General features: G+C 35.8%; 3 protein-coding genes across 3 annotated transcripts; 1 reads left to right on the top strand and 2 right to left on the bottom strand.

Annotated features, from left to right (window-relative positions):
- Positions 1 to 977: 977 nt before the first annotated feature.
- On the top strand, positions 978 to 5,328 carry LOC133863968 (uncharacterized). The gene is made up of 3 exons (XM_062300141.1): positions 978 to 1,160; positions 4,167 to 4,249; positions 5,094 to 5,328. The coding sequence occupies exons 1-3, from the start codon at positions 1,082 to 1,084 to the stop codon at positions 5,121 to 5,123; spliced, it is 192 nt and encodes a 63-aa protein (XP_062156125.1). The 5' UTR covers positions 978 to 1,081; the 3' UTR covers positions 5,124 to 5,328.
- Positions 5,329 to 5,854: 526 nt separating this feature from the next.
- On the bottom strand, positions 5,855 to 7,243 carry LOC133863966 (uncharacterized protein At4g00950). The gene is made up of 2 exons (XM_062300140.1): positions 6,510 to 7,243; positions 5,855 to 6,147 (listed from the first exon to the last, which is right to left on the bottom strand). Exons 1-2 carry the CDS (start codon positions 7,110 to 7,112, stop codon positions 6,064 to 6,066), a joined length of 687 nt encoding a protein of 228 aa, XP_062156124.1. The 5' UTR covers positions 7,113 to 7,243; the 3' UTR covers positions 5,855 to 6,063.
- Positions 7,244 to 18,134: 10,891 nt separating this feature from the next.
- Positions 18,135 to 23,204, bottom strand: LOC133862714 (auxin response factor 18). The gene is made up of 14 exons (XM_062298566.1): positions 22,582 to 23,204; positions 22,070 to 22,185; positions 21,848 to 21,943; positions 21,688 to 21,744; positions 21,169 to 21,321; positions 20,957 to 21,041; positions 20,667 to 20,757; positions 20,411 to 20,575; positions 20,195 to 20,308; positions 20,036 to 20,108; positions 19,643 to 19,790; positions 18,959 to 19,557; positions 18,676 to 18,863; positions 18,135 to 18,587 (listed from the first exon to the last, which is right to left on the bottom strand). The coding sequence occupies exons 1-14, from the start codon at positions 22,634 to 22,636 to the stop codon at positions 18,452 to 18,454; spliced, it is 2,076 nt and encodes a 691-aa protein (XP_062154550.1). The 5' UTR covers positions 22,637 to 23,204; the 3' UTR covers positions 18,135 to 18,451.
- Positions 23,205 to 23,873: the final 669 nt, after the last annotated feature.

Genomic DNA, 23,873 nt, shown 5'->3' with positions numbered 1-23,873 from the left:
GGCATTGCCATTGTGTGCATGGTGTAATAATTTCTGGTTAGAATCCCTTAAACACAATGTACACCTTGTTTAGGTGATTGTTTTTGTTTGAACCTTTTGGAGCCTTTTTGGCTATAGTAATGACAAACTATAGTTACTTACTTGATTCTTATTTGATAGCTTTAGTTATTTGATTGCATACTTACAATTTCTTATATTTGTTATTTGATAACTATAATCTATAGTCGTTTTTAGTTCATGAGAAACAATCAAAAGAAAAAGAAAACTCATAGAACCGACATGTTTTTCAAGTTGTCATACTTTTACTTCCTCTTCTAATTTCTACCGCAACAATAGAAAAATTATTTTCGGCCATAAATATTTTCAAAATTGGGCTTCACAACAAAAATGATAATTGATTATGAGTTTTTGACCGACTCTTTAATATTGTATATCAAAAAGAAAAAATGTTGCGAAATTCAATACAGATTTAATCGTATATGATTTTTTAGGATCTAAAAGAACTTCACGTTCCATTTTGAAAGGTAATTAAATTGGAAATTAAAACATGTTAAGAAACGATTATCTTGTGTCTTTTCTTTTGTTTATATTTTGTTAACACTAAATGGATACTTTTTTTTTTTTTTTTTATATATATAATTTGAATATTATATCTTAATATATTTCTTATTCATACTTTTGACCTTTCTCAATAACAAAATTGGAATTCCATCCCTACCATCAATCCTATGGATTAGGAATCTCTTTATTTTATTTATGATCAAGTAGATTCTATAAAATTTAATCTTATTATGAAACGACTCTGTCACGTTTGAAATGAAAGGGATCCTATTCCCCAATCGTACGTGTGATATCGTGCCATGTCACCGGAGCTATAGAATTTTTTTTAAAAAAATTATATTAATAGAGAGATGTTGGATACGAGTCGGACCGTGAAGTCGAATAATCGAGTATATTAACCAAACCCGACTCGTCATGGGCGGGTACGTTACCTTTGAGAAGCAGATCCATTTCTACGCAAAATCAAAGACGCAGACAAGGAACGAAGTTTGAAGAAAGCCAAAGCGAGAGAGAGAGAGAGATGGCGGTAATGGAGAAGCTGAAGATTTTCATAGTGCAAGAGCCAGTAGTCGCAGCTTCTTGCCTCATCGCTGGCGTTGGTAACTTTCTCTCCTAAACCTCTAACCTGTATCTGATTTTCGCTTTCCTTCTGAATCTCTGATTAGTCTATGCGTTTTGTTCATAATTTGATTTTGTCCTTTGGTTTTTATTAATAATTTTTTAATTAATGCATCATAGGATTAGAGTACTACGTCTCGAGCTTTGTGGTGTTCCGTTCCCTTAAAATGAAATGATTCAATTTTTTTTGTTGGAATAATCGGGTTTCAATGGAATGATTTTGGATGAATGATTGTTATTTGGATTTGGTTAGATTCGAGGTCAACAATTTAGAGCATTCACATCCGGTCAGCAAATTGTCTCTCTATTTTAGCTATAAAAAATAGATAAATAAATAAAAATCTAATTTTTTTTTTTTAAAAAAAAAATCACATTTTTTCTATTTTAACTGTTTCATTTTTCAAAATTTGGTTTCCACTCAACCAGTTTCACTAATTGGTGTTCCTTGAGGAATGGCAATGGCCAAGTGGAGCTTGGTGATACTCTTATCAATTAAAATAGTCCTCCTATCTACAAAGTTAGTTAAAGGAAGAAGCATGCCAATATCGATTTATATTCCAATGACCGAATTTGCTTATGTGATCAAATGTGCACAAGCTCAAAGCTCATGCTGTGGAATTCCAAGTGAAGGTCACGAACACATTTCCCCTTCTGTGGGCTTACATCAAAGGAAGGGGAAAAGGTTTCTCGGAAAACAGTAGTAGCCCTTCTATGACCTTCACCAGACCTCATCTTCTACCAAACGTTTCTTCCCTTAATCCTCCATGCTTTCATCCTCTTTCTGGTCATCTTATTTTCCTGTTGTGCTTATTACAAACTTTTGGAGTTTCATGCTGTGATTAAATTATGTTATGCCTTTGTTCTTTTCTCTCCATTTTTTTTAATTAATATAATAATGTGTTATATGCCAAGGGGCAGTTAGGAATTTATGATGAGTTGGGTAGCTGATTTATGTGCGTAGTTTGACTTATCAAAAAAATTTATGTGCGTAGTTTGACAAATTTTAGGGTGTTTCAAGTCAGATTCAACAGTTGGGTGGAATCTCGGGGATAATTTCTTCATGCTTGCTAGCGCTTTGCTCAATGATTAGTTGTTCCGGTGAAATTTTGCTTCAAGTTTATGTAGTTTTTTTTTTTCTCTCTCTAGTGAAACTGATAATGGTAATGGTATTTATGTGACTGAAAATCTCTTTTATTGTGAATGGTTAATGACTAGGGCATGGTTTTGGTTAGCATTTTGGGAGTGTTTTTATGGATATAGAAGCAACGTATGTCTTGGTCTGGTTTCTGCTCAACCAAAGCAAACGTTTTTAATCAGTGAGCAACTAGTAGGTGACTGGGCCAGGAAAAAAAAAAAAAAAAACTAGTTTCTGACTGTATCTAAAGATGAGTTAAATGGAATTCTTTGATCTAGGAAACTAGACTAGCTTTATTTGTTGAATCATTCTCTTTCTCACTTTTTTTTTCTTTTTTTGAAACAAAAATGTTAACAAACAACCTAAAATACAAAACACTCGCAAAATACTCAAAATTGCTTTCACCTTTATGTCACATCAGAGCACTTTTTTAAACAAAAAATAAAAAGCACCCTCCAAAGGGCATTAACAAACGGATCTTTTGGCAGAAGTGGACCTCCATAGAAACACAGGCAGGATGGCTGTTTAGCTAAAGAGGGCTTCAATAAATGTTTCTTGATCCTGAGCGGTCTGTTTTGACTGAACCTACAAAACATGTTCATAATGGCAGGATGTGAAAATTTGGATGATCATATAAGAAATGATTCCTGGGAAAAAGGAATTGTCTGCTGTGTACTGCAAATTAGGCTCTTGGCAGTATGTTATGTGGACAATCACTGGCTTTGATTCAGACTTTGTGGCTTTCACTAGAAGAGATAGTGAGCAGTTTCAAGTGCTTAATGATGAGAAGACAAGTTAGATTGTGGACTATTTTGCATCATAATAGTGTTTGACGATGATAAATACATGAACAAGAAACTGGTTTGCCTGTTAGCAAGCCCCCAGAAGTTTTTTAAGTTTGGGTTTTGTAATGGATTATTCGCTAACCTTATCAATGGAAGAGTTGATGGTTCTAGGGGTAGATTGGAATGGCAGTAACTTAACGCCCCACCTTTTACAAAAAGATGTAAGGGATTAATTTCGATAAACCACGTAACATTACTACATCAGAGATGATAAATCTTACAGCGAAATATATACATATTTTTTTCTTTCAGACTTAGAAATTGACACAATAACAGTTTGAGCTGACTGAATTACCTCTAGTCATTTATTAAAGTAACAACTACACTGAACTAAGGATGACAATACCATCTCTTGAGTTGCTTGTTGGAGTATGTTAGGACAATATATCTCGAACTGGGGTTCTCTCTGTGTTAAACAGTTGAAGCCTAGGAAAGTGATAAGAGAACATTTAGGGTCGGGAAGGATCTGCAGCAATGTTTGTTTATGTTGGCCCTGGGCATACTTAATTTGGATAACCATGTCCAAAGTCATTCAGCCTTGAGTAGCTCTACCATATTACACAGCGAAAGTTATATCTCTGATATATTCTGATTGGATCCATTGTGTGGGCCCCTGATCGATACAGCCTTCATGATCATCTGGAACTGATTCATTCATGCAGAAACTTTGTTCTGTCATGCTGTATGAGAATATGGGTAGATCATAATTGATATTGCTACATGATATAATTTTAATTGAATTCAATTATTTAAGTGGGTTTTTTCATAAAATATCAATTTACAATGACTTAAAGGGCTGGTGATTTATACAGTCTTCATGACTGTAACAAAAGAGGCCTTTATGCAGAGAAAATATTCTTCAGTAATATGCAAAGAAATCAATTAATGCTTTGAAGATCAGGCATGTCATGGATTTTCTACAATCAATATTTGTTTGGTTTGAGGTTATTTGCTTGGAGAAAACAGATTTCTTCAACTTACCGATTATTATCTTGTTAAAATTTCAGGCCTCTTCCTTCCAGCGGTTGTGAGGCCCATTCTTGACTCCTTCGAAGCATCTAAACAAGTTCCCCAGCCTGCTTTAAGTGATGTAAGTCATTGGTTTTGTAATCTGTTTCTTTTATTCCTGTTTTCTTTTCCTGCATCTTTGTTATTTGGGAACGTGAATTTTAGTTTGTGTTTTATAGTTACTTACATATTTAAACTTTTTTTTTCTTTTTCATTTTAATGGAGTTAGAACTTATTTCATTTTGGTGATTTATTATATAAAAAATGTAATATTTAGTAAGTAAGAAGTTTTGATATGAAAAGAATGACCTTATTAGCATCAATGCACCCGAAATCTGCCCCACTTAGAAACAGCTCTTGGTATGGCTGCTTCAAGTTCAAGGAACCTTCTTTTGAAAGGATAAGCATCAAGATTAGCATTATACTTTGGGGTGGACTGATCTAAAAGGGATGCCCATGGTCCTTCATAGTGTACCCTTACACCGTACCTATCCATTCATTGCCTCGACCTTTTCTTTTTGGTATGTGCTCATTTTCTCAACTGGACGAAGTCTTTTCAATTTGGATGTTTTTCCCATGTGGTCCTGAACATCCAAAGCTAGATAGAGAAATTTTACTAGTTCCTCTGCATAATGGGTGAGGATTGATAGATCAACCACGCAATTCAACCTCATTGTAATTTGGTATCAGAACCTGCATATTAGTCTTATATTTAAAATAAAAAAATAATAATAATGTGAGGGGAAAATAAGTTAATCGAAGAGATTTGCCGTGATTATAATGCCTAGATGGGCTAGATCAACTGAATAAGAAAGTGGGCTCCATTCGTGACTGCTGCTGTTGGTTCAAGACTCACAATGCAACATTCTAACATGTTTTAACACTTTCTTGTTCCCTCAATACTAAAACGTCTCGCATCTTTGCAGGTGGTTGCAGGTATGACTGGTAAGAAATAAGGATGATGGTGTCATGCCCAGCCTTTCAATTTTATTATCATCAGCAATGTAATAAGCCTACCTTTTACGATAATTATTGGAGAATTAAATGATGCATATCAAACATCTTCCCATTTTGTGTTGTGCTATATGAATGGCTTTCTTTCTGCTGATTTTGAACGGTTTAGGTTCACTTCAACCCTAATTAATGCCTTGTTATATTCAACAGTAGTTTGTTTCATTTCGTACGAGTCGTGTTCCATTTATTAATTGCTGTAATAATGTGGCCCACAATGATACAAGGCGGTGCTCATATTGTTCATGCGGAAATTCTCTCAATACACGTGTTTTGAAGAGAAAATTGTTGAAGACTTTATGGTTCCAGCACATATAGCTTGAATAGGAAGACTATTAAATCTTTACTTTGCTTGTTTGAGTTGATTTGAACAGTGGCAAACTGTTCAGCAACTGGAATTGGAATACAGATATATACGTACATACATGTGTTACATTCAGAAATTCTCCCAATACATCTTTTGAAGAAAAAGTGTTAAGACTTGTTTGTCCGGCCAGAGTTCTACTACCAAGCAATGCATAGCTTGAATCTATACTTTGCTTGTTTGAGTGACAACTGCCCAGAAACTGGAGTAGGAAGACTCTTAAAGCTATACATATTCGTTAATGTTCGAATATGAATGAGTGGCAACTGCTCAGAAACTGGAACCAGAATATCTAAAACCATACAAGAATACTTTGAGAACAAACTAAAATTCATAGGATTAAGATTAAGATGGAAACTCATACAAATAAAGAGCACTCCAAAGTACTTCCTTTGCACATTCACCGGTATCGGTATGTTCTACAATCAATTGCTTTGCTAGAGCCCAGATATGTTTCCGTAAATAAACAAGATAAAGCTTGCAGAGCGCAGAGAAGCGAGCAGCAGTGGACAATGGCAAGTCTAAATCACAATCCTATCCCTATCTTTCTTCAGCTTCCTATTCCCCCATGGAACCACCTGCTTCAAGCCCTCGCATATAGTTGCCTGCAATATTATCCAAGAAAAGATTTAAAAATAAAACAAAGCAGCAATTGTTCAAGGATCAACTTTATTTGATTGCAGCATTATGTCTAGCAAATATTTCATACGGACTTTTTTCTACTCAAAAAAGTTGTAGACAGCATTCATTATGTTGGCACAATTTTTCCCTTAAACTACCCGTGCCAAAGCAACCTACTTTTCTGTCAACACTCACGAAGTCTTGGGTACATAATTTTCCATCCCATTATAGCCACAGACCAAGACAACAGAAAAGTACCATTCAAAGCCAAAATTAATGAAGCAGAGCAAAAAAGAAAAAAAAAAAAAAAAAAAGAAAAAAAAAGAAAGTGAAGAGCAAAACTTACCCAGAAATGAGACCTGGCGTGGGAGAGACTAGATAAGCTGCCTGCCCTTCTAATCCTGGTCATCTTCCCCTTTTTACTGTTGCTCTCTCCGGCACTACCACAATCACTCTCTTTATCAACGGAAGATGGGAAGACATGACTACACCCTCCAACCTCTTTTTTACTTTTGAAAGCCCTCCTGCCCCAAGAACCAAGCCAACCTCTCTTGCTAGGAGCCGAAGCCGGAGCCCCAAGCTGGGCTCTCTCGTGACTAAAAGATCCATAGCACTCCCTGCTGATTCTAAACGAAGAAGACTGAAATTTAGACCTGCCCACGTAAGGACCCTCCAAGACCGTGGTGGGCGAAGGCAGTCTTGTATCCGACGTCGTCAGCAGCCTTGGAGGCAGCTCCAAGCACTTGGTGGCAAAGACGTCAGTGACGGTGGCGAGAGCGGTGCAGGGCCTGGGTTTGCCTGGTTCTTCTTCCCAGCGAAATGGGACCGAGGCTGAGCTATGGAGTGGCGGGGTTAGCATGCCTGAAGGCTCCGTTGACTGCATCAGTGGGACTGAGAAGAGTGGTAGCTTCGGTGTCAAGCTTCCCACTGCCTCTGCCTCGCTTCCCATCTCTCTCTCTCTCTCTCTCAGTTTAGGTGCTTTGCTTTCTGATGTTGCATCTCAAGGAGGACTTTGGGACAAGCAGGAAGAGGGTCCAGGTAGGAAAGTCCTCAAAAGCAAAGGCTGGCCCGTTTTGTCATCAGTCATCGACTCCTCACTGTCTTTATTGAGAAGGAAATGCTAAAAAAATAAGAGCATCCCTATTATAGTTATCATGTGGCCTCGTATATTGCCGTTGAAAATTAAAATTAGCAGACGGATGTGCTTTTTGCTGACTCGGGGACATTTTGACAATTTTTTGGTAACCCCTTTTTTCACTTTCACTTTTTTCTTCAACTTTAAAATATTTTTATTTTTTATATCACATTAATTATTTTTTATTACTTTTTAAACAAAAAATTCACCGTAAAACAAGTTTTTTTTTTTTTTCCTTAAAAAAAATTCATAACTTATTTTTACTTTATATCACATTAATTATTACTTACTATTACTCAAAAATAAAAATATCACTTCAACAATCTTTATTGTCTTAATTGAAAGTTTAAGAAGATATTATCAATTTGGTGGTAATTTGATAGCGATACAAGGACTTTTCCCAAAAAAAAAAAAAAAAAATTCTATAATTTTATTTTTTCTCAAAATTATTTTCACATTTATATAACATTTTTTCAAAATAAAAAACAAATATTAAAAAGGGACGAGAAAGTTGGAAAAAATTTATATCAATTACTTTGAAAATATAATGGCTTGAGTTATCTAATGAAGGCATTTTCATTGACAACAAGGAAAGAACAATATGGATGAATTCTCAAACTCTATTATTATTAATAGAGTGCAGAAGAAATATAATGGAAATCTCAGCACATGATCCAAACTCCTCATACCTACCCTCTGAAATGGAACTACAGTAGCAATGTAGCATAGTGAAAGCAGCGAAGCATGAAGCAATATCTTCTTATCTCCTTTCGTACGGAGGAAATTTTTAAAAAAAAAAAAAAAAAAAAAAAAGGAATTTATATAAAGCTTCTGTTCATGTTTTCCTGCCAATTAAATGAGAACATGTGGCGGAAAGTATTTTTATTCGGCCAATATTAAGGCTCACATGGTAGCACCAGAGTGGTCGCACTCGTAGCTGATTTTCTTGTGTTTTTGCATCGGATGCCATTGCCAACCAGAAATGGAGAGTGAGTTGCTTTTCAAGGGCGGACTTCTTGGACTTTACTTCATCCCTCACTGTCAGTCTGTCACTGCATGGCTTTCTAAACAAGTCATTAATCATTGCCACCAAATTCTTAGATGGAAAACGTGTTATTCATCTTTAGTCATAAACTTGAAACTTGCAATTAAAGATTAATTAAATAATTAAATTTATTCTTTTATCAGCTTAAAATTTTAAATTAAATGATAATTTGTAATAATATCAAAACAAAGATTCGGTTTTTTCTAACATTTGTCTCTATTTTAGTTAAATATTTTATATATTAAACCTTATTTATTGAGAGAATGAACTTAAACTTTTAGAGAAACTAATGATTTAACGTCTTAATAAAAAAAGAATATGCTAGAAGGGTCCTAGCTGAACCACAAGGGGTTGGCTCAAGTAGCAAGGGCATTGGTCTTAATAAAGTTCGAATCTATTTTGGTGCAAATAATTTCTTGGGATCAACCCACTATCAAAGCTGAAATATTACCTGATCCATGTGTAGGGGATGCTTTACACGGATCCGAGGTTTACTTGACAATAGTGGGTACACGAAATTACCTTGTCTCGGAGGATTTAAAAAAAAAAAAAATGGTTGAATATTGGATCTAACTTATTCTCACTTTATATGTCATCATTTATATGTCATCATTAAGTAAAAGCCAAGGACCTAGGGCCAGATTTATATTTGCCTTCTTAATGACATAAAAAGAAACTTAATGGTTATATGATTTTTTTTATTTTATTTTTTTTTCTTTCAAGCTCTTGCAATTTTCTGAGTCTTCAATTTCAATATAAAATACTAAAATAGGGTCCTCATATCAATATAAACCATGAATGAAAATGTTTCTTTTTTCTTTTTGTTAAGATAACTTGAAAAGGATGGATTTTTTATTAAGATAATTTGAGAATGAGAGTATGGGAGGAGGACATCCACAAGGCCTAAGTCTTGATAAACCAATCCTAAAATTAGAGACCTTATAATCTATTTGTTGATGTGCTTGTAGGGGTGTTTTTCATTGTTGTTTGAAAAAGTATTATCTCTTAAATTTGCTCTATAAATAATGTGTCCTAATCCTACCTAATTTATTATTTTGAGAAATACGTTACCATTTCGCAGGATTGTGACACATCATTGAAGAAGTAAGTTTTGGGAAATTTTTTTTATAAAATAGAGGAAAATTAGGACAAAAACATCTAAACTGTGACCTTAAAATAAAAATGATCGATTTTACTTAAAATAGTGAGAGAATTTTGTTCCTTGGTGAGTCTGTACTGGGCTTTAATATAAAAATTGTAACTCAGACAAAATGCAATCAATATATATTTTCTTTAGAAAAAGAGAACACAAACAGGAGGAAAAGAATATAGTTTGGGCATTAGATAAAAGAGTAATGCTGCTCTTGACGCTGAGAGTAGTAGATAAGCAGAGACAGGTAAGGTTTTAGGAAGAAGGAAGAGGTAAGAAAGTGTCCTTGTCTTTTGTCCTGTGTTATAACACTAAACAGTAAACACCCCCATGCGAAGCCAAATTACTCCAACTTTTCATGTGGGTCTGCAAATCTGCAAGCAATAATCAGTGATGATCTCAATCCAGCTAAGATTTCTTCTGTTCATTCCACTTACAAAAGTCAAAAGGACAAAAAGTGACAGCATTCCGTCATTTTCACTATAAGAACAAAGCGTGCTCAAAGATGGCTGATTACCCTAAAGATCCATTTCTAGCTTCTTTGACTTTAGCCCATATCTATCTGAAAAATACTTCCCATTTTCCTCTTCTTCTTCTTTTATATGTGTAATGTCACTAATGTGTCTCTGCTTGTCTTTTGTGCCTGTATGGGGTTTCATGGTAGAACAAATTATATAAGAGAAAAATGATAATTAAACAAATAACCCTGTATTTTGTTGTACCCGGTTTGACGCATTTACTTACAACCAAACTCTTTCTATTTTACTTGAAAAAAAAAAAAAAAAAAAAAAAAAAAAAAAAAAAACTCTTTCTATTTTTTTTCAATGAAAGATGAATATACCTAGTGATAGAGCCAAGTGGAGATCAAAAGGTCTACCGTCGAGCAGCCGGATCCCAAATTCTCTTTTCATGAAAAGTAATATGAGGAGAAAAGTTGTAATATCATGACTCAGGTCAAAAACAGAAGAATAGTTCACATAAAGCGAGTGGTTTATAAAAATACTTATGAGTAAAGGTGAAAATGCAGATGCGGATGCAGTTACTAACATTCGCAAAATGCAGTTATCACTTTTAGATACCTGCTTCGCATTATATGATTACTATCTGCATTTATGCAGTTATTGCAATTATTAAATGCGGTTATTATCCGCTATCCAGATATGAAGTAATGGGCATTTTAGATTATTATCTAAATCTATATGCAACATTACATAATGCAGTTATTACTATATGTAAGCTTAAAAAAATTACGATTTAATTTGTTACATAATTCGCGATTATTAGTCATAGAAGGTCATTGTCTCATTAAGTAATTGTGATTTTCGCATAAAAAAAACAATTACAACTTGTGCTCTGAGGATTTTTTCCTCTTATTGCATAAACCTTGTGGGAGCATGTTAATGGAGGAGGGTCTGTATATAAATAATTGTTAGGTCTGTATATGCTTCCCTCCTTCCCAGTTTTTTGGTGTTAGGTCTGTATATAAATAATTGTTCCTTTCTTCTTTTCCGGCGTCGTCGGCTCCGTAGAGGTGAACGATTTGTTTGTTTATTGTGGTTTTCTTTCGATTAGTGCGATGTAATGGTGGAAGTTTTCTCATATTTCCAAGATTGGGGCTTCTTTCATGGATTTTTCGGTCTTTCGTGGTACCCAGTACTGAAATTGCTTTGGTAATTTTGCTATGCCGCTGATGGTCTAGATGCCCACGCCGGAGACGATTCTCGCTTAAGGTCTGTCTGTGGTTGTTTGTAGCGAAGGCGGCCTGGGTTCTTTTACTGGAACGGTGGTCTCGGGCGCAAAAGGGGAACGACAGTTCTGGTGGTTTGGATTCACCGGTTATTTCGCCATAGGGGCGACATGCGGCTCAAAATCCGGACTAGCAGTGTTTTGTTTGAGGACGATTTTTGGGTGCAGATAAGGGGCGGTTTTCATGGAAGGAATCCGAATTTTTCTGGAGTCTAATAATGTGTATCCAACGGTTTCTGGGGTGCGGTTTAGGAGCGATTTTCATGGAACGTTTCCAGAATTTTCTGGAGTCTCAGGTGTATCCAACCGTTTGCTCAAAATGGTGAAGTGGTGAAAATGGTCCAGCCATTGCATTTGTAGTTGTTTTTATTGAATCAACCTCTATTGATCTTTATATATATATATATATATTTTGAAAGACTAATAAACTTTGCCATATCAACCCAATTATATAAAAATAGAATGAGAGTCGAGTATTTAAAATTAACTCTTCTTGATGATAGGAAAGTTCTGAGAGGGTGTTTTGGATGGTTGGCCCATAATCTTCAATTAAGAAGAGAATCCCAATGCTCCCTCTCATATAAAGTCCATGACTTTGTGATCTTTATTCTTTTCTCAGCCCAAATTCCACTCTCTCAACGTAATTTCAGATGATGGATCTGCTGACCCAATCTTTTTTGGGGACGATCGAGTGGGCCTTGAGCTTCATCCGCCCTATTTTTACTTCGAAATTTAAGGCACAAATGTTGCTTCACACACTGACCCGACCCAAAAGAAAATAACAAATAAATTGCTCCTTTTTTTTCTTTTTTCTTTTTTTTTGAATGGGGTAATAAATACATAAAGGTGTGTTTTCTTTCGATTTCTTTTTTAACATAATTATACAATAATCCATTCTCCACTGCAACTCCTTATAACATAAATTTATTAAATGACATGTGTCATTAAAATATGTGATTTTCAAATTTATTTTTAAAATGCAGGTGATAATCACTTACTCTAAAGACATATATCAATTAAATAGACCGCCCAATTAAAAATGAAGGGAAAAATTACATATTTTAATGATATATGTCAATTAAATAAGTTCGATTGAAAAAAATTCTCCCCACCTAATTAGGAATAAAACTTTGTAGGATGAATGCATAACCTCTGCCATACAAAAAGTGAACAATATCTCTAGGCTGATAAGAGTTCTATCATTACGATATAATTGTCAAATAAAACAGCATCGAGTAATCCTACTCTTTACATTCATCTGTCATACATGTTATAATGGTTGATATAACATATTTTGAGTGGTTTATACTTTTGATTTTTTTTTTTTTTTTTTTTTTAGTGATTGATATACTAAACCTCTTAAAATAAGGGGTTAAATACACATTTGATCTTTGAGTTTTGACAACTTTATTTTTTAGTTCCTAAGTTTCAATTCGTATCACAGATGCTACCTAAATTTTAGAAAAAAAACCGAATTAATATCTCAGTCAAGTTTTCTATCAAAAAACTTATGGTTCGGCACTATATAAAAAAAATAAAAATCTTTAAAAATTAATTAAAAAATAATAAAATTTTAAAAAAAAAACAAGGGGGTGGCCAGCCATAGCGTACCATTAGTTTATTATTATTTTTTATTAATTTTTTTTTTTTTATATAATGCCACGTGTCAATAATAGCGTACCGTTAGTTTTTGGACGGAAAACTTATCTAAGTTACTAATTTGATTTTTTTTTCAAAATTGAGATACCATCTGGGATGTGAATTGAAACTCAAGGATTAAAAAATAAAGTTGTCAAAACTCAAAGACTAAAAAATGTGTTTAACCCTAAAATAAGTCACATTAACATGTGCAACATAAATATGATAAATTGGGTATAAATAGTAACGATACTCAACTTTATATCTTCTGTATTCGAGGTATGTTCAAACTCTTTAGCAAAATGGACGTGGTCTTGACCAATTTCAATATAAAATGTGTGGGATAAATGAGGGTGAAAATTAATGTTACTGTTTTTGATATCCTCATGAAATAACCTAAAGTGAGCTGGGTACGTGGCAAAAGCCAATGAACGCAACAGAGGAGCGGGCGAAGGAACATTGCGAGAAGAGCACCAACCATTGACGAGTCCAACAACTAGAAGACGCTAATCAACCCATGAATTAGTTCGCAACCGTACGGAGCAGCAGGTTAATACTTAATAGTTAATATAGCCGAAAATAAAAAGAAAAATATGAATAAATTCCCTTTCAAATTTTCAATACGCTCGTACAAGCAAAAGATAATAATAATGTGATATAATGTTTTTTCATATCCTTAAACTTGAATTACATATTTTACACATTGCCCTCAATGAATAGTATAGAAATACATTACCAGGAGTAATGAAACATCAAGGCGGATGCAATGCATCAAATAAATAGCGCGGGTCTATTAATTCTTGGTACGGATACGAAGAACCCAAGCAACCAGTAAAGGCGATTAAAGGCGTGTATAGAGTCTAGACGACCCAAACAAATGTTTGGTAACCATTACATGGAAAACTAAGAAGAATACTAAGCAAATAGATAAAACAAAAAGCCCATGAAAAAAACAAGTAAACAAAATAAAGGAATAACACACTGGCGCGGGGGGGGGGGGGGGGGGGGGAGGACGCTCACCGGTGCATAAAGACCACGCACCGACAATGGTTGCCAAAGACACCATAGGAGTCCGGCGGCAGCTGTGGAAAGCGGAGGAAGCCATCACGCACGGCTTTGCGTTGTCCACATGTCAGCGCATGTGAGACACGCACCAATGAGTAAGATCTACTCGTAGGCACATGTTAGACACGCTCCAGCGCGTGTTGGCCGAGGAAACACCTAGTGGCACAGTGGAGCAGAGAAAGCCCATATTATGGTAGAGGGGTGCTTGTGGTGGTGAAGCATCCTAAAGTGGACTGAACTGATTTTGAAAAAAGGGTTAAGTACTCCACTACTCCCTGAGTTTTGGAAACTTTATTTTTTAGTCCCTGAATTTCAATTTGCATCACAGATGATACATCAGTTTTGGGAAATGATCGAATAAGTACCTCAGTTAACTTCTCCGTCCAAAAACTAACAGACCTCCACGTGTCAACCTCAAAGGTTGACACGTGGCACTATATAAAAAATTAAAAATTAAAAATATTTAAAAAATGAATTTTAAAAAAAGGGAAAAAAAAAAAAAAAAAAAAAAAAACACAAGGCTTGGCCAGTCTGGGGTGGCCGAACCACCCCATGGGGGGTGGTTCGGCCACCCCTGTGGTTGCCAAGGGGGGTGGAAGCCACCCCTTGTTTTTTAATATTATTATTTTTTAATTCATTTTTAAAGATTTTTAATTTTTAATTTTTTTTATATAGTGCCACATGTCAAATTCTGAGGTTGACACGTGGCGGTCCGTTAGTTTTTGGACGGAGAAGTTAACCAATGTACTTATTCAGTCATTTCCCAAAATTGAAGTACCATCTGTGATGCAAATTGAAACTGATGGGTTAAAAAATAAAGTTTCCAAAACTCAGAAACTAAAAATGTGTTTAACCCTTGAAAAAATAAATCTATGAACTGCAAGAAGATGGCGAATCTGGGGCTGAGGGCAGCATGTAGAGGTTGTAGTCAGACCATCCACAGTGAAGGAGGAGCCAAAGGAGATGCTGAACCAGGATAAATTGCCTGGGCGATGGATAGGACCTCCGAAGAGGCTGGTTGAGCCTCAGAAGAAGCGAGAAATGGAGGGGGAAGGAGGAGGAGGAGGGGAGAAAAGGGAAAATGGGAGGAGGAGGAGGAGGTTGTAGATTTCACTACCTCCTTAGCAACCAGGGGTAGCAGAGAAGATGTCTTCAGAGGAGAGAGGGCGGAGCGTTTTCAGGAAGAAGAGGCGAAAAAGAAATATCATGTTAGTTTTTGATTGGCTGCATTCTGTAAAATTTAGTGTTGAATTCTTCTGTATTTAGAGAATGTGTTTAGGTAGACATTATAAAGATCTGCTAGCTCTCTAAGGGTTGCCGGAGTGCTGTTGCTATACTCGTGTTGAAGTCTATCTTAGGGAGGAACCTTAAGGTAAATGAATTCATTGAAGGTCCCTTCAAGTAGGTGACTTAATTAGGAGGCGTTCACGTTGGGTTACGTGTCAGAGTGCAAGATACGATTGCTGCATATGGGTATGTGAGTGTTACTGTCTTTGTACTAGCTTTGTCTTCTAAATAGTGAATTTCCTAGGTTTGGTTGTCCTGAAGTGATTTTTCTCTTAATTAAGTTTTCACTTTGTTAACAAAATATGTGTTTTTTAAATTTCGCATTTATAATATTTTGTTACACATTGTGCATACACGATAAATTAGAAGCCATTTATTTTTCATACCAGTTCTTAAATCATTATTGTCTATTGTTATTGTTAAAATTAGGAGTCTTTATTTGTGAAGATAATGGCACAAGCCCACACTACATGCCCACTACATGAGGAGAACTACCCATTACATGGATAATAACCGTATCAATATGAAGTCTAAGGGAGCACACACCCCAAGAAAGGGGGCCCTACCTCCACTTTCACCAATAGCAATTCCTTCCACCCATATTTGAGGTGGATTTGTTTTTAGTAGTAATCAAAAGAGATTAATATGATATAGAACAGAAAAAATTTATATAAAAAAAAAAGAATTGTATTGTAGTGAGTTTTTTTTTACTTAAACAGTACTAAAAAATTATTGATGTGATATAAAAAATGAAATAAGTTAGAATTTTTTAAAGTTAATATTTTTTTTGAAAAAAGTAAAAATAAGAGAAGGAGAGAGGAGAGGGTTGCTAAACGAGGCCGCTGCTATCTCTCACTAACTAAAACCTTCTCCATTCAGTTTAAACTAAAAAGAAGGTACTGACTTTAGAATCGGAGTATTATCAATTCTTTCACGAACCGGCTGGCTCATCGTTGGTCCTATAAAAGTCTATGGGTCTTACTCACTTTCAAAAGACGCTTTGAGAGATGAGGAGTGTCCATGGCTTATAAAGTTTACAAGACAAAGATCTCTTAGCAATGTGAGACACTTTAACAGGTCCCGCCATTAGAAAAATTACTTCGCCAATTTGTAATTTAATTCATTTGAAGATTTCCTAGTAATCTATATAAAAACAGGTTGTGGACTCGTTGTTATCAATTGCTAATTAGTCGTGTTTCAATAAAATTATTAATAGGAGAAAAATCTTGTGTTTTTCCTAATATATTTCAGATTTGTTGAGAATTACGTTACGTTACGCCAACTCTTAATTTGTATGCCTTCCAAGTTCCCGATACGCGTCTGAATTCAACGCATACAAAACTCATGGGTCGCAAAATGGGTAAAGTAAAAGTTCATCATTCTGTTTTTCTCTCTAATTAAATGAAGGGTTGGGAAGCTGCAAAGTTGATACGACATCGGATAGTGCCACCATATCTTCGTGTCGCTATCAAATGGATTTCACACCTTTTCAAAGATTTTCTTTTCTTTTTAATCCTCCCTCCTATTAACAAACAAATGCTTCCCCGAGAGGTAGTAATCTTCAAGAAAACAACCCTTGCCTCCACATTTTAGACAACTTAATAGAAAAAGCAAAAGAAAGAAGCTCTCTCTCTCTCTCTCTCTCTCTCTCTCTCTCTCTGTGACACGTCAGCATGCCCACAACTGCTCCTTTCCAAGCCTCCTCCTCTAAAATAGAGTATCTTTCTGGTTATGTTCTTTCAGGAAAAGAACAAGTAAACCACCGTTCCATGCTGCTGCTCCCTTCAAAGCATTTGAAACCACCGACCAATATTTTCTTGTCCACATTGACAATTGGCTTACCAACTACCAAGGGCCATCCTTGTGTTCTTATAAGAGCATTCCGGATCTATAGACAAATAGCTAATTATAGTTCAAATTTGATTATTATGAACTATTTTTCGTTTTTAGCACAATAGGCATAATATAATTTTTTATTTTAGTGTAATCAGTAAATAGGCAAAAAGAGTCTCACTATTCATACCGCAAATAATTTTTTATTGTTTTTTCTCTCTTCTTTTTCTTCTTTCACACTCTCTCTCTCTCTCCCTCTTTCTTTCACACTCTCTTCCACACACAAAATAATATTTAAAGAAAATAAAGAGTAAAATAGAGAATCTGTTAGAGCGAATATAGAAAAAACAGTAACTAAAGTAGAAAGTGTACTTTTTCAATAGCTACTTTGACTATTATTGCTAAAGATGCTCTAAAATAGTTAAAAATTACTTTTTTCTATTATTGTGAGCCACTTTTTTAATGCACCCCAGCAGCCCCACTATTTTAACTATTCACTACCACTATTCCATTTAAATAATTTTGTTTTTTTTTTTTTTCAAATTTCTTTATTCTTTCTATATTTAATCTTTTTTGAATGACTGTCTTTTCCTAACGGTTATATTTTTTAATATTTGTCTTATTTTGATGATCATATTTTTAAAATATTATATTATATTATTTTTACTATATTTAAAATAAAACTCGAGTAAAATTTGAATCTAAAAAATTACCCAAACATGTTTTTAAAAACTCATAATAATAATAATAATAATAATAATAAAACCTCCCCAAACATGTCCTTTCAATTTCAAAAAACTTGGTGGAATATGTGAACAATAAATTTGTCCGTTAATGAATGTCTAAAGTGTGAAAATATTATAATTTAAGAGAAAAAAAAAAATTTGGGTTGATTCACTGACAGGTCATTTCAATTTCAGTTGTACTACAGTCGTAAAAGAGTCAGCTAAATAGCATTACTTCGTATTCCACAAACATACAGTTAATGCCCTTGTGAGGAGGACAAGTGCTGAGAGTCCCGGAGACGAAGGCAAATAAAACGGATGATTAAGCAGAGCAGAAGACAAGAATGTTCAGCAACACAACAAACCAGAGTAAACTGACATCAAAATGCAATCACATATGTACTCTTACATGCAGATTAAAGTAGACCAACCAACCCATAAACAACCCTGCTTTAAGTTCATCTAATTCAACATGAGTCTACTACCCCCTTACATGAAAACCCAATTCATTTTAGTAGACTTTTTTGGCCGTCTTTGTGGAAAGTCTACTCTGCGCAAACCAAACCACCGCCAATCCACCCCAACCTCAAGCAAAAAAAAGCAAAGCACAACAAAACAAAACCCAAAAACGTAAAATAGGAGACTGAACTATCAAGTTTCATCTCTATGCTCCAGAGTCCGAGCTAAGAATAGTTCCTTCACCTTCTACCGATGAGCCGGTAAGCTTACATATTGAACTCATGGTCTTCACTTCCTCACTTGAATATATGTAGATCTTCCTCACCATCTTACAAAATTCCCTGCAACGAGAAAGAAAACACAACTTAAACCCCAATGCCTATACAATGGGAAATGGAATACTCAAGGAGATCAATTTATGTTGCTTACAGCCATGGATCATCGCCCACGAGCATCATGTCATTTTCATCGTCGGTAAATACGACGGCCCATTTGTTCTGTGGACGAAGCTCCCCTCTTATCTCGAACATTTTCTCCAGTTCATCTATTAGATCATTGTACCCTTTCAAGACAGTCAAGTCAACGGCACGCCCAACAGCAACCCCTTGCATTTGCACCTTCTCAATGATCAACGATGTTCATTGTCATCAGAAACAATACGAGCAATCAGCAGAACAAACCAAATTGAAGCAGCAATAACTATACATTTTACCTTGGTACGAGTTCTCATGGAAAGACTGGAGCCCTGCTTGCTGTGTGTCTCCCTCAGTGATGCATCTGGTGTGAGTTGCTTCTGTTCCTTTGGGGACTTTGAAGTATCCAGATTATTCACCCTATCAGATTCAGATGCTGCAGTTGGACTTGGTCCTTTACCCATAGGCATCCTTATTTCTGGTTCCCTGTCTGAAGGAGCAGTAGTCTGAGAGTTTTTTGTCAACAAATCAATTCCAAATAACCGGCAAACAAGAGAAGTCTCAGATTTTGTCCCCTTTTCCACATGGTCATGTATCACACCATTCCTTAGTCTTGATGAAACTGGAGAGACGTAATCAGAAAGTGTCGACTGTGCTGTTACAGTTTTGTCATCCTCTGCTGAATCTGAGAAAAGATCTAGAGAGACATTTATATGCGGAGAAGAGGGCCACATGCCTTCTGCTCTCACCCTTGAGCCATTGGTATTGATGTCTTTAGGCCTAGTAGCCCAGACAGCACAGGTTTCATGGCTTTGGACTTCAGCAGCACTACTCAATTGGGTTAACTCGTGGGACTGTGTTGATCCATGATACCAAAAAGGTGATGCCGTGGTGATCTCTACATTCCAAATAAATACAAATAAAGATTAAATATAATACACCAAGAGTTCATTGAAAGAACTCGACAAAATAGTTTCTCATACCAGAAGTTGGAATATCAACAGGTCGGGGCCTCTTGCTCTTTACTGCTGGTTGAGTAAGGTTCAGTGAAGCTGAAGCAACAAAAGGATCTATCTCCCAAGGGGAAACCCTCTCCGGTCTTTGAATTGTTGATGGTTCATCCCATTGAACCTAAACGGCAAAGTAGTTGGGACAGACAAGTATCAAAAACAGCATTTAACTGTGTAAATGAAAACTATTCTCAACCTTTCCTTTTATCTGTGTTCATTTGAGATTTAGTTTCTATTTTGTTTTGAGATTTTGTTGAATGAGACTGCAGCTTAGCTGCTTGTATTCTTTCAGTACTTCTATAGTTTCCCTTGGTTGAATAATATTTTCTTTCACCAAAAAGTAAAAAATAAAAAACTTCTTTCAACCTTCAATGATCGCCATTTAGACTTTGACCACTCTGGAGATATATCCCCGACCCCAACTATGGTGCCTGTGAATCTGACCAAACAGATTTTACATTGAAATTAACGATCAAGATTAAAAAGGGTAGGACCCAATGCCCAAAACATGTGTTATGCTATCACCTTCTTTCCGGAGAGTCTTCTCCCTCAAATCTCATCTTGAAGCGCATGCCAACTGAAAACGCATTATTAACAGCCTCCAGAAATTTGTTTACACTGATAATGAACTGGCTAGTCCTGAAGAAATTCATGAAGCCAAAGAATTCAAAGCTAAATAAACAAGATGGTCAACTAATATACATATCTAAATTTACAAATAAATGTACACATCAATCAAACCTTGGCTTGTAATACACCACAAAAATGGTTTGGGTCATAACTGCATGAGAGGCAGTGGCAAGCACTCCAAGATGCATGCTCTGGCTGGATATCACAGATGAAGGCATGGGAATCTGCTGGCGAGCAAGACGACGTACGCCCACTCGCAACTCCCCATTATCACCCCTACACAGCAAGTTATTAAGCTAAGCCACCACAAGATGCATACAACTGACTCTACACAACAAAGCATGTAAGGTACATCTAGTTCATTTACCTTAAAAATACAAAGGCATCTCCTGCAACCAATCTCTTAGAAGTGACAAAGTTACTCCATCCTGTCGTAAGCAAATGCCTCCGTGGTTGGCCTAAACATTCAGTAGAAAGGTAAAACATAGTTCCAGCAACAGAACAAGGAAACGGATTCGGTTCCTAGAAACATATCTAATCCTACTTGGGTTCAGAGTAGTATGTTCAAATGAAATAAACTTGGACTTCTTCCAGCAACTGAAAAACTAACATAGCATTGGTTCACAAAGTAAACTTGTGATTGCACAACTGTGTTACCTCTAAATATATGCTTAAACTTCCACTCAAACCCATGAAGATCCTTGGCAACCAACTCCTGAGTTGGTGTTGCTTGGGTCATATCCTATCATATGATAACAGCAATCAGTGCATGTGAAAAGCTTTGGATCAACAATTAGACCATATTCTATGTTAAACAATAAATAAATTTTTAAAAAAAAAAAAAAAAAAAAAAAAAAAAAAGATATTACCAACGGAGGCAGGCATTCAGTGGCATGCTTTCGAAGAACTGAGAACCCTCCATGAGTGCTTGTGTCAGAAGCAGTCAAAATCTTGCAAAATGAATGAACCGTTTGCCTCGGAAGCTCCGGTGAGAACCCATCAGGACTTGTAGGCTCACTTCGCTGTAATATCACCACAACCACATAAATTCATTCTACTTGAAGACGTTATTCCTGGAGTAGGCTATTTCTCTTAGGCACCAATTGATTACCGAGAAAATTGTGCAAATGAAAATTAAATGACTAAAGAAATTTCCGTTTAATGTTTCCTCATTAACGGTAATTAGTAAATAAACAAAATTAAAGTTTCTAATTTAAGGGAACCAAAACAAGTTATGTTTGTCATTTCTTCCTTAACTGGGAGAACAAAACAAAAATAGGAAAAAAAGATTCTCGAGTCCACCTACCTTTTTTTTTCTCCACGTTTTCTCAGCAACCAAACAATGCAAAAAAATAAATAAGAAATACAAAAGTGAAATAAATTCTCACATCTAGTTCCGGCTGCAAAGTGATCTGTGCATAAACCTCATCTGTTTCTTGTTCCGCCTGTAAAATGAATTAACCAAGCAACAATTATTACAATAAAAACCAACTTACAGAAAACAGAAAACAAAGACATATGGAGAAACAAAGATCAGAAATAGAATACCAGTAACCGAACGTTATGAACACGACAAAGGATCTTAGAAGAAAGATTAAACAGAGGGATTTGCTGATTCAGCTCCTGATTCGTTGATGCTTCCAACTACAAAACCCAATATGGCAAAAACATTTGAAAACACGCGCAACAATAAAAAGCAGATTTTGATCTATTTTTGGAAATTTGGAAACGCTGAAAACAAAAACAATGAAACCGAAGAGTGTGCTGTACTTGTTCCATGTGACCCTGAGGGAAGTAGAAGACTCTCTCCCCAGGGCGTGGCACATCCACCAAAGGTCCTGCACATAGCTTCCACAGCTCGGCGTACAGATCATCACCTCCAAATCCTGAAAAACTCGAAGGAAATCGAAAAAACAACGAATCAGAGAAATAAAAGTGGGTCTTGGACTCTTGAGCTTCAGCTCTATTTGGTGGCTGGGAAAGCTTCTGTTCCGCTTGATTGCCCAGAAAACGCAGGACAATGAAGGAGGCTACGACTTCAAACATCAATTTATCATTTTCGTGAGCTGAGAAATCAATTAACTCAGCAGGTACAAGTTTTCACTTTTACTTGAGATTCAGAATGGTAGACAAGCTTAAAGATCGAAAATTTCATTTTCCTCCGTTTCTCGGCACCCAAATACAGAATGCAAAATCTTCGCATCTTCATTTCTTCTCCCTTTGCCAAACTTTCTGGGCAACCAAACAGAGACATTTCCACGCCACCCACCAACTTTCCTTACCCGGTTCCGCATGAGAAATCGACGAGCTCCTCGGGCCACCTTCCAGATGCGCCATTCAAGACCGACAACAAACGACGTGGTAGAAGGAAAACGAAAAAAAAAAAAAACCCAGTAAAAGGAAAGAAAGAAAGCTGAAGGTCGAGGTGTGTGTCGCTTCACACGCTATAGCAGAAATAGGCTACCCCATTTACGAGCAAGAATGCCCATAAAGAGAGCAAAAGGCTCTAAGCAGCAGACACAACAACGGTTATGCAAGCAATCATAATGATCGGTTGTTGTTATTGTTGCTGCTGCAGCTGCTCTGTAACGACTGCGAGGCTCCTCTCTGCTTCGGTTACAAAACCGGGTTTGCTTTTGTCTCTGTCTTTGTTAGGGGTCCCCAAAACCGCCTTTCTTTTTTTGCTTTCTGCACCTCTCTTCGCTCTTCTGGGTATGGTGTTGCTGCTGCTGTCCTTGTTGGTTTGGTTCTTTTCGGCCTACCGAGCAGCTGAATCGACGTTACCAAATCCCCAAATTTGCCTTCTCTGAGTCGTATCCTCTCTCTCTCTCTCTCTCCCCCCCTGTGATTTCTTTCTCTCTCTAGTCTCTTTCTCCTTGTAGTTTCTTTCTGGTCGTATTATAATCTCTTTAAAAGCCTAGTAGTCTCCCTAGCCTCTATGCACTTCTCCACATCCTGTTACTCTTTCTCCAGTGACTCTGGATTAACACTCAAAAGTAAAACTGGCCCACAAAATTCATTTATCAAAATGATTCCTGCTACCTCCAATTACTCTTCCGTCTTTCAGTGTCCTCCTCACCATCCCATCGTACGGGTGTTTACCCTCCAATTAATTCTACTTTTTCTTTTTTTCTTTTTTCTTTTTTTTTTTCCAAATTTTAAGTTTCTTTTATTTTTTTAAAAAATTAACTAACAATCGAATTTAGAATGATCGCTTAAATTTTTAAGTTTTTTAATATGACCCACCAAATTATTAAAGTATTTCAAAAAGGCCACTTTTATATAAATATTCTTATAATATTTTTATTCTCTTAAAATCTAAACTAAGATATTTTTTTAAAAAAATGATAAATAGCAAAATCAATCTATATGGTTGGCCTAAGTTACAAATCTCTTACTGTAGAATAAAAAATAATTCAAATGTCTTCAAGGTAGGTAAAAAATGACAATTTAATCATTGTAGTTAAATTCTGTCAAAATACTTGACGAATTCTGTTAATGTCCACATTTAATACCAATAAAATAATAATATGTGTCACTCTTACTAAAAATTTTAATTAATTTTTTTTCTTTT

Source organism: Alnus glutinosa, chromosome 3, assembly GCF_958979055.1.
Source record: "Alnus glutinosa chromosome 3, dhAlnGlut1.1, whole genome shotgun sequence".
Taxonomy (NCBI): domain Eukaryota; kingdom Viridiplantae; phylum Streptophyta; class Magnoliopsida; order Fagales; family Betulaceae; genus Alnus; species Alnus glutinosa.
Note: the sequence above shows the minus strand (reverse complement) of the source record. Positions and strands in the feature narration are given on the sequence as shown.

What these genes read in the sequence shown, in the direction of transcription:
- LOC133863968 (XM_062300141.1), top strand. Translation starts at nt 1,082, where the DNA reads ATGGCGGTAATGGAGAAGCTGAAGATTTTCATAGTGCAAGAGCCAGTA. An exon ending in TTGCCTCATCGCTGGCGTTG is followed by an intron (nt 1,161 to 4,166) that starts GTAACTTTCTCT and finishes TTAAAATTTCAG; the next exon opens with GCCTCTTCCTTCCAGCGGTT. An exon ending in CCCAGCCTGCTTTAAGTGAT is followed by an intron (nt 4,250 to 5,093) that starts GTAAGTCATTGG and finishes GCATCTTTGCAG; the next exon opens with GTGGTTGCAGGTATGACTGG.
- LOC133863966 (XM_062300140.1), bottom strand. Translation starts at nt 7,112, where the DNA reads ATGGGAAGCGAGGCAGAGGCAGTGGGAAGCTTGACACCGAAGCTACCA. An exon ending in ACGCCAGGTCTCATTTCTGG is followed by an intron (nt 6,148 to 6,509) that starts GTAAGTTTTGCT and finishes ATAATATTGCAG; the next exon opens with GCAACTATATGCGAGGGCTT.
- LOC133862714 (XM_062298566.1), bottom strand. Translation starts at nt 22,636, where the DNA reads ATGGCGCATCTGGAAGGTGGCCCGAGGAGCTCGTCGATTTCTCATGCG. An exon ending in GATTTCTCATGCGGAACCGG is followed by an intron (nt 22,186 to 22,581) that starts GTAAGGAAAGTT and finishes CGAGTTTTTCAG; the next exon opens with GATTTGGAGGTGATGATCTG. An exon ending in GTTTAAGCATATATTTAGAG is followed by an intron (nt 20,758 to 20,956) that starts GTAACACAGTTG and finishes CTGAATGTTTAG; the next exon opens with GCCAACCACGGAGGCATTTG.